Source organism: Eptatretus burgeri, chromosome 6, assembly GCF_056783735.1.
Source record: "Eptatretus burgeri isolate ZD-2024b chromosome 6, Ebu_testis_v1, whole genome shotgun sequence".
In the NCBI taxonomy this organism is placed as follows: Eukaryota; Metazoa; Chordata; class Myxini; order Myxiniformes; family Myxinidae; genus Eptatretus; species Eptatretus burgeri.
In genome coordinates, this window is record NC_140966.1 from 6,217,835 (window position 1) to 6,232,268 (window position 14,434).

General features: G+C 41.7%; 1 protein-coding gene across 3 annotated transcripts in view; it reads right to left on the reverse strand.

Annotated features, from left to right (window-relative positions):
* LOC147024184 (uncharacterized) overlaps positions 1-14,434 on the reverse strand; it is a 152,419-nt gene that overhangs the window by 7,500 nt on the left and 130,485 nt on the right. For all 3 annotated transcript variants that reach the window (XM_085883849.1, XM_085883848.1, XM_085883847.1), the window contains exon 9: positions 6,898-6,994. In XM_085883849.1, the coding sequence (XP_085739975.1) occupies positions 6,898-6,994 (97 nt within the window). The remainder of the gene's footprint in view (positions 1-6,897; positions 6,995-14,434) is intronic.

Genomic DNA, 14,434 nt, shown 5'->3' on the forward strand with positions numbered 1-14,434 from the left:
GGCCCCTGAACTTTGTTCAAGTCATTCGATATCGCATTCAATGAAGTGTGAATATTGTAGAGTGCTTGTCAAGTAACTGAAGCACTCCAACGAAGTGGTTGATAAGAAGCGGCTTGCTTAAAGGCCCGGTCACACCTTGACGTTTTAGCCAACGTATGCCGATTTTTGAATTTTTTTTTCTAAAACGCTGGCACACGTTGAATACGTTATGGGTAAGTTTTGATAACATTGGGAGCACGCTGAAAAACACTGCCATACGTCGTTGTACGTTGGGACTACGTAAAGAATTGGTTCAAAGCACGTCAAACATAAGTTAGAAATAAGTTTCGCGTAAAAAAGACATTACCGCAACGTGTTTCGACTTATGAGTAGCTTATAAGTAGCCTTTGTGGACTATTGTAAGCGTCCACATATCGTGTGTACAACTTATCCCCATCGCATGCGGAACGTGTGTCATACACCGAGTACGTCGTAAATTTTTGAACATGTTTAAAATTTCTTGACGTACTCTACTTACTACAACGTATGATAGCGTACGTTAGCGTTCTACTCACGTATACCAAACTTACTCATACCGTATTTGACGTGCCCCCAACGTTTTAGACACATTTTTCTTAGGTCGGCATACGCTGGCAAGATCACCAAGGTGTGACTGCGATGTTGACACTTCCATTTCTACGGCAGTTATGATTCGAATCGTTGTGCGTCAGTCTTTTAATAGGCTACGTCACGACATCGTCGGCGATGCGTGCAACGCGCTATGCCGAAGTTAGACTATCGTTGGGCATCGGTTGTGTAGGCCGACAACAGGTTCAGCATTCGTTGGTATAAGTTATCTATAACACAACGAAACGTTCTGTGTCCGTTACCAATGCGTTATACATAAGACCATTCGCTATGAATACATCCGAATCTTTAAAAAAAAACATCAAAAGTTCAACGTAAGCCAGCGTTTTACATAAATTTTAATACGTTGCCATCGCTGGCTAAAACGTCAAGGTGTGACTGGGCCTTTAGCATGCGATTATCAATCACCGAGCCATCATATTAAACATACACCTCCCAGGGATGCCCGCAATGTCAAATATGTCCAAATTGGACAAATGAACATTTTTTTAGGAGTCGGAACTGCTGCTACATTTGATTTTGGAATTTAAATTTTATAATTTGGCTGAATTTAAGAGATTCTCGAGGTTATCGCATGTGTGAAAATGAAACAAAGCCATGAACACTGGTGTATCCAGGCATTCATCAGCACTGTAATATACCCAGCGATTTGTAGCTATGATAAACAGACATTTGATAATATTGTTGTGGTTACCAAATTCGCAAACCACCATTCAGGTCCCTTAGGTGAGATATCTCCGTAAGTATATGTGTAGTTAGGCCCAAACCCGTTGTCTAGTGGGAATAAATGTTATTCATGCGTGCTGCGACTCTTCAGGATAGCCGTTTTTCTTTTACTATCTTTATTTTGGACCAACCGCCATTGTTACCACCACCAACCACAACATCAACCATCCACCGCGGCGCCGCTTCACGTCACACCTCGCAACCGTCGCATCGCCACCGTTCTTGCGCCGCTTGTGGGTACCGGTGTTGGACTCGTGCAGGGCGCGCGCCGAACAGCGTGTACAAAACCACGGATTTTCCACTTCAAAAACGGATCAAAAACGACACACGCCCACTTTTGTTCCGTCCAATCGGTGAGCGAGGGGCGATTTGGCCCCGCCTCCAGGGCGTTGGAGGGCGATCGCTATATGCAAATTTATGGATCAAAAAGCATTCACGCCCACTTTTTCTCGGGCCAATGGGGAGCGAGGTGAAAGGTCGAAGGCAGGGGGTCAAAGATGAGAGAGCGAAGCCACGGGGCTTATATAAGCGACCGCGTTCGTCAGTCAAGAGAGTTAAGACTTCGCGGGCGGTGGAGTTGGGAAGAAGAAGCAAGAAGGAGTTGGTCGTCGTCGTGTGCGTTGGAGTCGGAGCGGAGGGGATGGAGCTGTGGAGAGGCGGCGAGGGTAGACGAGGGGGTGCTTGCGTCGTGCCGGGAGCTGCACACCAGGGAGGCCAACGGCGCGACCTGCTCGAGGTGGAGACGCTCGTCGCGGGACTCGAGGCAGAGTATAAAATCCTCTATACCCCGAGCATCAGCAACCCCCTCCTGTTTCCCCCCGCGCTGAGATAGTGCGACCAAGGGGGCCCCTTTCCCACCCCCTACCAGACACTGTCCGCGAGGCCCGCGGAGTTGAGGCACCATCGCCGCTCCGCGTCTCATCACCAGACGGGTAGGCCCGACCCGGTCTCGGCCTCAGGCCCGCCTCATCTTTGAGGGTGTTCTTTTTCTTGGTTTTGGGTATGTGTTGTCGGCGCCGTCTGTGAAGTAAAATTGTATAAGTGTTGCCGTGTGCTCGCGTAATCGGTATTAGATCTGCATTGTTGCATTTGCTTTTTGTGTAAAATTGCATTGTGTTTCTTTTCCTTTTCTATGTGCTTTTGGTGGAATTGAATATGTGTGCTTTCCGTTCATCGCGAATAAATGTGCTTTGTGTTGAACTGTTTCCCGCTTCGCTTCGTCATTTCTTTCATTGAATCCTCATCTTGCTTCACGTAAAGGGTTGGTAGTGGGCTGAATACGCCCGATAATTAATCGAACCGTCGAGGCCGACGATAACACCGCTCGGTTATCCCGATAGTACGGAACGGGTCGCTTAAGTGGCCCGTGTCCGAAGTCGACCTGCGGTGAGGTGCGATCGCCCGGTCTACCCTCCGTGTGGGTACTTAGGTAGGTCGAATTTGGCGAGCAACCCTATCCCACGCGGGGGCTGATTGGCTCGATCGCGGTGAGACCGAAAGGTCCACCCGTGACTGGTTCCCGGCGTTAGTCCGAGAGGGTCACGACTGGATTGTCCGTCCGGTGGGTGACGTGCCGCGATTCGAGTTACGTGGCCGTCAGCACGCCGGCGGGCGCGAATCCGCAACAATATGAATGAGGAAAGAGAATGGAAAAGACTTTATGCTAAATAAATCATTGTGGCTTGTTCCAAGTCAATGCATGGTTGAGCAGGCCTAAAAACATGGTGGCTTCAGACCCCAGCATGGTAACCCAGGATATACCTTAAAACCCCAGAGAGCGTGACGGCCAAGGATTACCTGATACAGGATATAATTAAATTATCTTCAAAAGCATTGTTTTAATTCACACAAACATTTTCAGTTATGCACTTCCTTGGAGTTCCCTGAGGATGCACGCAAAGTTTCAGGCTGCTAGGTTTTATGGTTTTGGAGTTATGGAAGAGACACGCATGCACGCACGCACGCACGCACGCACGCACGCACGCACGCACGCACGCACGCACGCACACACACACACACACACACACACACACACACACACACACACACACACACACACACTGACATTTATTGGCATGTATGTGTGTATGTATGTGTGTTTGTATATGTATGTATATATATATATATATATATATATATATATATATATATATATATATATATATATATATATATATATATATATATATACAAACACACACAGACTGACATTTATTGGCATGTATGTATGTGTGTATGTATGTGTGTTTGTATATGTATGTATATGTATATATAGAAATATGTACAGGGCCCACAGACAGACACACACCCAAAAGAAACGAAAGGGACCTTCCTGCCTCGTGCGGTCTTCGACGAGATGAACAAACCAGGACGAGACCAGCTGCGCCGAGATGCGACCAGGCCAATGCCAGCGACAACACAAGACCAGAAGCGTCGAGCGATGCGTTCCGCGCTCAAGCAGACCACGCACTCGAGCTGACGGAGAACCAGACTCCAGCGACAGGACGAGATGAGGGCAGAGAGCCAGACCACGCCAGTGATGGGATCAGCGCAGAGAGCCAGACCATGCCAGCAACGGGACGAGCCAGGAACCAGAGCACGCGCTCGAGAAGACAGGGCGCAGATTGTTTCTCCACACGCTTGAGCAGATCCGCCGCAATTATTTGCTCTCCTTTTCTTCGTCGCTCTCGGGCACGGTCCGCTCATGCGTGGCCCGCTCTCATTTGGCAGACCACGTGTTACAGCTCTGCCTTCCTGCGAAGGACCACCCCTCAAACAAGCAGAGCAACATGGTTCTGCGTGGGCTCCGCCCACGTACGTGCTGACACGCACGCATGCAATAGTGCCGGTGGAGGAAGCGAGGTGAAGGCGTGTTGTTATAGTTATTAGGGATGTAAAAAGAAAAGAAAACCCTGACTATCAAAATAACTTCGCAGCGCATGTTTGTAATTCCCATGAGACACAGGTAGGGGGCCCTAACTAGAAACACTCATTTACCGATATAACTGTTCTCCAAGGACCGCTGTCTGTCTGTGTGCACAAGGCTTCCAAATTCGTAACACATGTACTGCAAATGAACCTTGATGTGCTCACTTACTTGTGTCCTTCTGGTCTGTGTGCATGTGTGCTTGCATGTTTCATGTGATAGAGACAAAGCGGGGCAAAAGTGGAAGAAGTAGTGCAAAGGTTGAAGATTGAAGACCTAACTAAAAGAGCCCTATGCAACACATCTTTCCCATTTACCCACCAGACATATGGAAAGGGCTAACTAAACATCTTCTTCTTCTTCTTTCGGCTGCTCCCATTAGGGGTCGCCACAGCGGATCATCCGTATGATCCGCATAGTGATTTGGCACATGTTTTACGCCGGATGCACTTCCTGAAGCAACCCTGGTCGCCTCTTACGACACAGGGATATGGTACACCTATTTTAACCGGGGTATACACCGGCCCAGTATACTGGTACTCATTTCACCGACCTCGGAAGGATGACAGGCTGAGTCAACCCCCTGGTGTATTAATTCAGTGGCAGTGGATTATACAGACAATCCACTGTTTACGAACACCCGGCTTCAGAAACATCTGTTCATCTGAACATTATTCTTTACAACCATGTTTCGGTCTTTCAAACGTTTGATCCAATCATACGAACACGGCTTTTTTGAGCATACCTCGCTGAGTAATAAACGCAGGAAATCAGACCTTGAGAGTTAATTAATTATCCATTCATACCATAATTCACACCCCATTCACATGGGCTTTGCTCCAACATTCTTCTGCAATTTTACACACCATTCTCACTACGGGGCTCCTGACCGCATGAAAACTCCTTATCTGGTTTACAAACACATATGTTAACAAACATATATTCATATATATACATATACATATACATATTTATATATATATATATATATATATATATATATATATATATATATATATATATATGCAAATACATATTTATATACATATTCAGATATATATATATATATATATAGATATATATATATATATATATATATATATATATATATATATAGATATATATATATAGATATATATATATATATATATATATATATATATATATATATATATATATATTCATATATATATATATATATATATATATACATTTACATATTCATATATATATATATATATATATACATTTACATATTCATATATATATATATATATATATATATATATATATATATATATATATATATATATATACATATATATATACATATTAAGATATAAATATATATACATATTCATATATATATATATATATACATATACATATTCATATATATATATATATATATATATATATATATATATATAAACATATACATATTCATATATATATATATATATATATATATATATATATATATATATGTACATATACATATTCATATATATATGTACATATACATATTCATATATATATATACATATACATATTCATATATATATATATATATATATATATATATATATATATATATACACATATACATACACATACATATCTACATACACATACATATACATATATGTATATATATATATATATATGTAAATATATATTCACATATAACATATATATATATATATATATATATATATATATATATATATATATATATATATACATATACATATACATCAATGTACATCATAATATTTAATGGACGTAAGCCTGGAACTTCGAACACACTTTTCTCCGAACATATTATGTTCATACTTCCGAAATCTTCACATTATGGGTTCCATGTATTTACGCAGGTGACAGCGGATTCAAAAAATAGAAAACAGATGGAATTTTAAAGAGGGAATCGATGACGTCACAATTAGCAGCGTTTGGTGGCAAACCAATGGTTGGGTCCCAGACACCGTGCTTTACTTAACTAAATCCACGAGTTCAGGACGTTTGTTCAACTTGGCATTTATGACTTTTATCCCGCCATGTTGTTCATCTGTTGATGGAGGTAATATAGAAATGATGAATATGTCAAATCGTTCGTGTTACTCATCTGGCACTATGTGTCAAGGCCAACTATCTAAAGCGACCAGTCTCAAACTCTACCATGGGCACCCAGACACATCACCAATATGAACTGAGCTGTTGAATGCAGCACAAAACATCCAAAGAAACTACCGTAATCGAGTATTATGATCCGTCCTGTCCCCCATATCCGTCGCCATCGGGTATCTGCTCATATACTATACATATATATATATATACATATATATATATATATATATATATATATATATATATATATATATATATATATATATATATATATATATATATATATATATACACACACATATCGATGTACATATGCACATATATATATATGTATGTACACACACACACACACACACACACACACACACACACACACACACACACACACACACACACACACACACACACACACACACACACACACACACACACAGTGTATTTCATTTGTTTCACAGATGAATATATGAACCAAGACGAACATGATGGTGTACCTTCAATGATGCCCCAGCTCGTTTTGCGTCCCAATACGTTTGTTCCGTCCTGCTCATGCTCAACCTCACTCCCTACAACTGCAAATGGCATCTTGTTCTGCAGAGGGAAACAACTTTATGAATACTGTATGGACTGGATAACAAAGGTTATTTTTCCCAGTGAATACAGGATGAGGTATGTTATTGACCAATATATTTTATATTCCCAAATCAAACAATTTTTTTTTTATCTTGCTATCACAAACAATCTATATATTAATACTGAAGGACCAATTTTGTGCTCCTCCGAGCGGTCGCGTCACGTTTTTCTCGGTAGTGTGACCTGGACTGAAAGAAACTTCGTACATGTAAGAGTGCATCGCACATCGTGGCAATAGTCAAACTTCAACTCTGAAGCAGAATAAACACTTTTCATTGAGACGGGGGTGAGGAGTGAAGAGGCGGGGGCGGGGGATGAAGAGACTGGGGCAGGGAGAGAAGAGGCAGGGGGCAAGGTAAGAAAATTTTTGGGCGGGGGTAAGCAAATTGAAAGCGGGAAACGGGGGGGGGGAATGGGCGGGGGCTGGGGTGAATTAGGCGGGGTTGAGTGTGGACAGGGGGGCAGGGGCCCGGGGGATCAAGAGACGGGGGGCGGGGAGTGAAGAGGCATGGCTGGGGTAATTACATTTTTGGGCAGGGGTAAGCAAATTGAATGGGGCAGGGGCGGGGGATGAGTAGGCAGGGGCAAGCACGCCCTGTCCAGTCCATGTCCTTCGAGTGTGTGTGAGCGGGTGAGGGTGGTTGAATGAACGGAATCCATCTGTGACGGCGTTTCAGCTAGTATAATATAATATAATATCATGTATGGATATATATATATATATATATATATATATATATATATATATATATATGTATGTATGTATATATGTATATATGTATGTATGTATGTATGTATATATATATATATATATATATATATATATATATATATATATATATATATCCATAGATCCATACATCCATCAGGACCATACTCTGTGCAGAGCGTTGGTGCTGCCGAAGCAGTCAGTCTCCTTGGCTATTGTGCACCATCCTGGACAGGTCGCCACTCCAACACAGTATACCAGCATGCTGGTACTCATTTTGCCAACCTCGGAAGGATGACAGGCCGAGTTAACCCCACCTGATATTAACTCAACAGCTGAGCGGGATTTGAACTCAGGGCCCTTGGATCCCAAGCCCACCACCCTAACCATCAATCCAATACCAGGCATATATATATATATATATATATATATATATATATATATATATATATATATATATATATATATATATATATATATATATATATATATATATATATATATATATATATATATATATATATATATATATATATATATATATATATATATATATATATATATATATATATATATATATATATATATATAGCATTCAACTGCATTAAATAAGACTTTTTCCACCTTTATTTACACATCATAAACCCACAACTTCCAAGTGGAAAACAAATTCTCCAAATTTTGGAAAATGAATTAAAAATACAAAACTGGAATATCTTGGTTGGATTCGTATCCACCCCCCCCTCATATTAGCAATTGTAAATTAGCTCAGGTGTAACCAATTACTTTCAAAATCACACACCAGGTTAATTGGTCTCCACCTGTGTTAAATTTTAGTGATTCTGATAATTACCTCCACCACCGAATGTGAAAGAGGTTATGTTTTCACCCCTCTCTGTCTGTCTGCTTGTTTTTCTGCTTGTGTACAAGACATCTCAAAAGTTGTGGATGGATCCTCATGAAATTTTGTGGAAAGTTTCGTTGTGTGACAAGGACGAACTGATTAGATTTTTGTGAAGATCAGGAACTTTTTTTTGGTGAACTCACAATCTCTCAGGCCTTTGTCCATAGTTCAATGCATGGATCTAGGAGGCCATTGGACCAATCAAGCATGTCCAGTTGTGCTAACTTCCTTTGGAGGGAGACCATTCACTGCATTCACCACTCTCTGGGTGAAAGACCCTTGCCTTACTGCCATCCTAACTCTCCTTGCCTTCACTCTTAAATTGTGCCCCCATGTCCTGTCAGTGTTGCACACCTCAACTCTTTTATTCCTCACTTCTTCCATATATGGTGCCACCTTCCAGAGGCTGTTCTATTCCCCATTCTTCCCTCCAGAGTTTTTATCAAGCAGTGCACCAACTTCTCCCGCCATCTTCTGTCTTTACCCACAATCATTATTAGCCCTAGTAACCCTTACAAACCCAACCGTCTTGCCTGCAGGTTGCAGTGATTTCTCTCTATCTGTCTCTCTGTCTCTCTGTCTCTCTGTCTCTCTCTCCCTTTTTTCTTGTTCATTCATTCCCTTACTTTGTATCTCTAAGAGTGGCCGCACTGTAAATTCAATTCATACTCTCCTGTGAGCTTACTCTTCCATGAACCTTCTAGCATACACAGGTATCCATCATTTAATTGCAGTCTCAAGCATCAGATACTCATATACACCTACCTGTTGGAGCTTGGTTTGCATTTTTAGCTCAATTTTGTGATTACAAACTTTCAAAGCCCCAGCATATACTTTTTAACCGATTCATTTCATAAACCTTTTTAAAATATACCATTTTCATATTCAAAATATCGACTCATGAATCTATTTGCGATCGGATTGACTGACATATGTATCTGTGATTTGATGGACCGACACGTATTCATGATTCATTGGATGTCATGGACTCGTTTCCAGCGTGCATTGTGTTGAAAGGAATTAGCGGTGGAGAGAGAACACAGGATTGAACTGATAGTCATCCCCGATTCGCTGCCCTATGAAGGTAAGATTGATCCACAAAAGAACAAACAACACCGCTATCACCAAAATTATGTTCATTTCAGCCATGTTTCCTCCCGACAATCTGAAACACAATGCATCATCTGACGCAATTACATGTGAATGCCCTGTCACCCTTTTGACCCTGACCACTAAAAGGGAATAAATTCAGCTGCCTCAGTCGCTTTTAATGCACAAGGTAAATGGACCTCATGATCCAGGAGGTATAATATAGTGCAGTGTGGTAAGAAATCTGATCATTGTTTCATCATATATCTGATCTGCATTATGTTTCTCATCCACATTACCAAGGGCAGCAAATAACTCTTACTTATTTAGTGCAATGGAGATCCAATGCAAAACAGATTTGCTTCACTGTGTTAGCAGCAAAATTGAAGCTCCACCATACTCATGCTAATCTGTACTCTCAAGAGATGGTGTAAAATCACGAACAAGATTACACAAAAAATGGTGAAACCAAGATAGGATTTCATTTGTTGCAGCTTACGCTCTGCATAGTCCTCGACAATGTCACAACAATCGGAGAGATCACATTTGCCTGATTGCCCTGTGATCCTTGTCATCAAAAATGATGAAATAGAGGTCATACGAACTGATAAAAGGAAAAAAAGCGAGGACATAAAAGAGGAGATTAAAAGAAAATTCATAACAGCAACAAAAGGAAATAAATTCAGCTTCGCTATTTATAACTGGTGAACAGGGCTTGCAGAATAACATGAAAGTACGAACACTTGCCTTGGAGCTGTTTCATCAGAGTTTGAATGTTGGCCCAGCTATAAACTGTCATCCTTGTGTTTCTCAAGCAGGGTGATTCATCAATGTGTGTGACTTCCCTCCGATGGACATTTCAACTGGGTGTCCTATCTGCCAGCATTAGTTAGCAGACGTTAAGGATCCCACGGCCATGGTGTGCTTTGTGAAGAGTATGCGATATATTACCGGCACCCTGTAATCCAGTTGCCAGATGCATCTATTTTAGATAAACCTTGAAGTAGGGTACATAGTATACTTTTTTTATGGTTTCTGGTCATTTAGGGCCTCCTGAATCAGAAACTGCATGAAGACGCTTTGTCATTGAGATACAGTATTTTTATACAGCCTTTCAAAAAAATACCGTGTTTGAGTCGAAAAACGCCTCCTTTTTAAGGGATAGAAAAAAGCATTAAGTTTGGCACAACTTCACTACTTATGTTCTTATGTTCACAATTTTGGTGCAAATAAGTTGGATTAACAAAAAGAAGAAGTACAATATCATATTTTGGTCATAAATTTAATTTGTGGGTCTTCAGAGGTCAATATCTCCTGCGATGAAGCTGAGTCTATGGGACTATCACTTCGCCATCGCAGACGGTGGTCTCCGTATTCTACCTCCTGCTTTTATGGCCTTGCACCCTCTGCTCTTTCCGTGCTTTGTCCCCCATAGGTTTCTGCAGGACTCCACCGAAATCCAGGATCACTGCTCACCTCCACTCCCTTGTTCCTCTTTTCTTTTTTCTGCCTGTGGGATCAACTTCCACATCCTCTTCAATCTCACTCTTCCCCACAGGTCTTCAAGACAGCTGTTTACCACCATCTCAGTTCGTCCCCATTCCAAAACTATGATAATTTCTACCCTCATTAAACCCATCCCTCCCTATCCCAATCCCTCCTCCATCCAAATTTCCAGTTTTCCCTCCTGAGAGTTTCCTTCTGAATTCATCTTGTCCACCCCATGCCTCCTCCACTTGCCCCCCCCATCCCTCCCCACATCCATTGATTTGTATGTGTCCCCATCTTGGCCTTCAACTCTGCTGTTGGTGTTTCCTCCCTCTCTCTGCTGTTCCTTTTGTCCTACTGCATCCTGATCCGTTCAGAGTACTAGTATTAGCTCTTCCACGAGCCTTGATGATGTATACAAAAAACAACCTTGGCCACAAGGTTCTCCAGCTTTTTGCATGAGATTGACCTGGAGGTACTTGGCGAACAAGAGTCAAACCGTTGTGATGTCATCACAGCTGTCCATAAATTTGTGAGTACCCTGGGCAAGAAAAAACAACCTCACACTTCTATGAACCATCGAAGACATTCTACCTTCACCATTAAGAAAGACACTTCCAAGATCAAGAGCTTGCCTCCCACTGATCTTGCCTCAGATGAACACATCAAGCAAGCCCATCTCCAAATCATGCCATGGAAAGTTGCAGATCAGCTGGAGCCACCTGACGTCAACATCACAGAATTTGGATGGGACATTATAGATGGTGTCCCTAACCCTTGCACTGGTGTGTCTGAGGCTGCTCTGCCAGAGCTCATTAAAGTAGTGGCTTGTGGCTGTAGTGCTCCAGGAAGAACTGGTCATGCACATCAGCAAGTGTATCATGCATGGCTTTCTGTAAATGTACGGCACAGGATAGATGCACTAATCCTTACACCTCCCACAAGCATGATGAAAATGATTCGGACAGTGAACACGAGGAGAGTGAGCAAGAATGACACATAATATGGTATTTTTTTTAATTTTTAAAGTGATTATTCACCAATGAGAGATAGGGCCAAAAACGATGTGGTACTGTATCGCATGAAATTTCAAAAATGTATTGGGCCCGATATGTTTTCGTGGATCAGTCATTGCGTGGCGGAGGTATGCGCTGCACTGAGTGCAGAGTGCCCTTCTAGTTTTATAATTGTTTTCATGTGCAAGAGCCAAGTGATCACTCATTGGTATTTGAAATGTATATGTTTTCACCTCAAGTAAAAATTGACTTAGAAAACTGTAGGTGTTCAAATAAAATTAATTGAAATCTAAACTTGTTTTCCTTACTATTTATAAAATAATTCCTAGATAACAGGGTTTCATCATACACAAATTGATTCACACTACCTTCTGTTATGACATAACCATAAAATACCTTGAATTACTCCACGAAAAGGAGTTTTGGTGAAATCTCAAACTAGTGTTTTTATTTTGGCCTGTTGACAATTTGGATGACAAACGTCTGACCTCTGATGACCCAGATATTTAATTTATTGCAAAATTATTATCTTGCACTTATACTTCACATTAACACAACTCATATGACACCGATATTGTGAATGTAGGAGCATAAGTAGTGAGATGGTACCTAACGTCATTTTCCTTAGCCCTAAAAATGAGGCATTCTTCAAACTCAAACAAGGTAGCTTTAGAATGGCTGTAAAAAAATTTTCTCCATGACTCTGGGTGAACAGAAAAAAAAACATTGTACTTATGCATCTGACTTCAAGGTTTAGCCCTTTTGCCATCTGATGATGAAACAGTCAAAATTTCTGCCCAGATGCACATAGGCACTGCATCAGCAGCATGGGCACACCTCAGTAAAATGATGTTACTAGCAGGCTGAATGCAGAATTGAATCTCAGTCCAAAATGCATTTGCTAGCAACAACTGGCAATGTAAATATCATTTTATTGTGTGGAGCAAATAAAATCATAAAATAATGTAATCGAAACACATATTGTTAGCAAGTATCTTCTTCTCCTCATCTTCCCTCAATAATGGGTGAGGTCTGATGGCACCAGGCTTCTGTCCTGCCTTGACCACGATACTCCTCCACTTCCCTCTGTCCTCAGCCAACTCTCTCCACTCTCCAACCACCTCTTGTTCTCACAAACCTACAGCCTCTCTTGTTGTCTGTCAGTGCCACCGTCTCCAGACCGTAAAGGTAGACCAGCATTGCACACGACATCAGAACCTTCCCTTTCAATTTCCTCTTTATCTTTCTGTCTGCCATCACTCCCTCCACCCTCCTCCGTGCATTTGCATCCACCCGAATCCTCCTCCGCACCTCTGCGTCAGACTTACCATCCTCGTCATTGTTCTTCACAGACACTCAAACCTATTTCCCTGCCTGATCTTTGTTCCCTTGTACATCCCTTCCACCAACCTGACTACTGCTTCTGGCACTCCCATCCATCTCAGTGTCGCCATCAACATCTCTCTTGGGACAGTGTTGTAGGCCTTCTCCAGGTTCACAAATCACAATGCCATCTCACCTTGCACCTTCAACGTCTTCTCCACCAGCTGCCTCAGTGAGAACATCCCATCCATCATCCCCATACCCTTTGTAAACGTTTGCTGCTCTTCCTCGATCTCCAACTCCACACTTCCTTATCCTCCGTCCAGAATCCTCTCCAGCACCTTCATGATGTTTCTTAGGAGCATAATGCCCCTGTACTTCCCTGGATCTTAAACATCGCCCTTTCCCTTCCATATCAGCACAATTAACCCTATCCTGCACTCCTCCAGAATCAAACCCTCTCATACATATATTCAACAGCCTCTTCATCCAACTGACTCCGACTTCTTCCGCTGCAGTTATCATCTCTGGTCACACCTCACCAATGCCTGGTGCTCTTCCCTTCTTCATCCTCTTCAATGTTGTCCACACTTCCTCCTCCGTGATCTCCACCAACTCCAATTTCCCCTCTACATAACACAGTAGCTCCAGCTCACTCTTGCTTCATTCCAGGTTCAACAGCTCTTTGAAACATCCTTCCCACACCTACAACACTGCCCCCTCTCTGTCATTAGCCTCCCCATTCATGCCCTCATCATCCTCATCCCTGTTGCAAGCCAATTTATATATCATCTTCCTCCCACCATACTCTTCCAACTTGTTCTACATTTACTGAACACTAATCCATACATTTCAGTTCCCTTGATCTG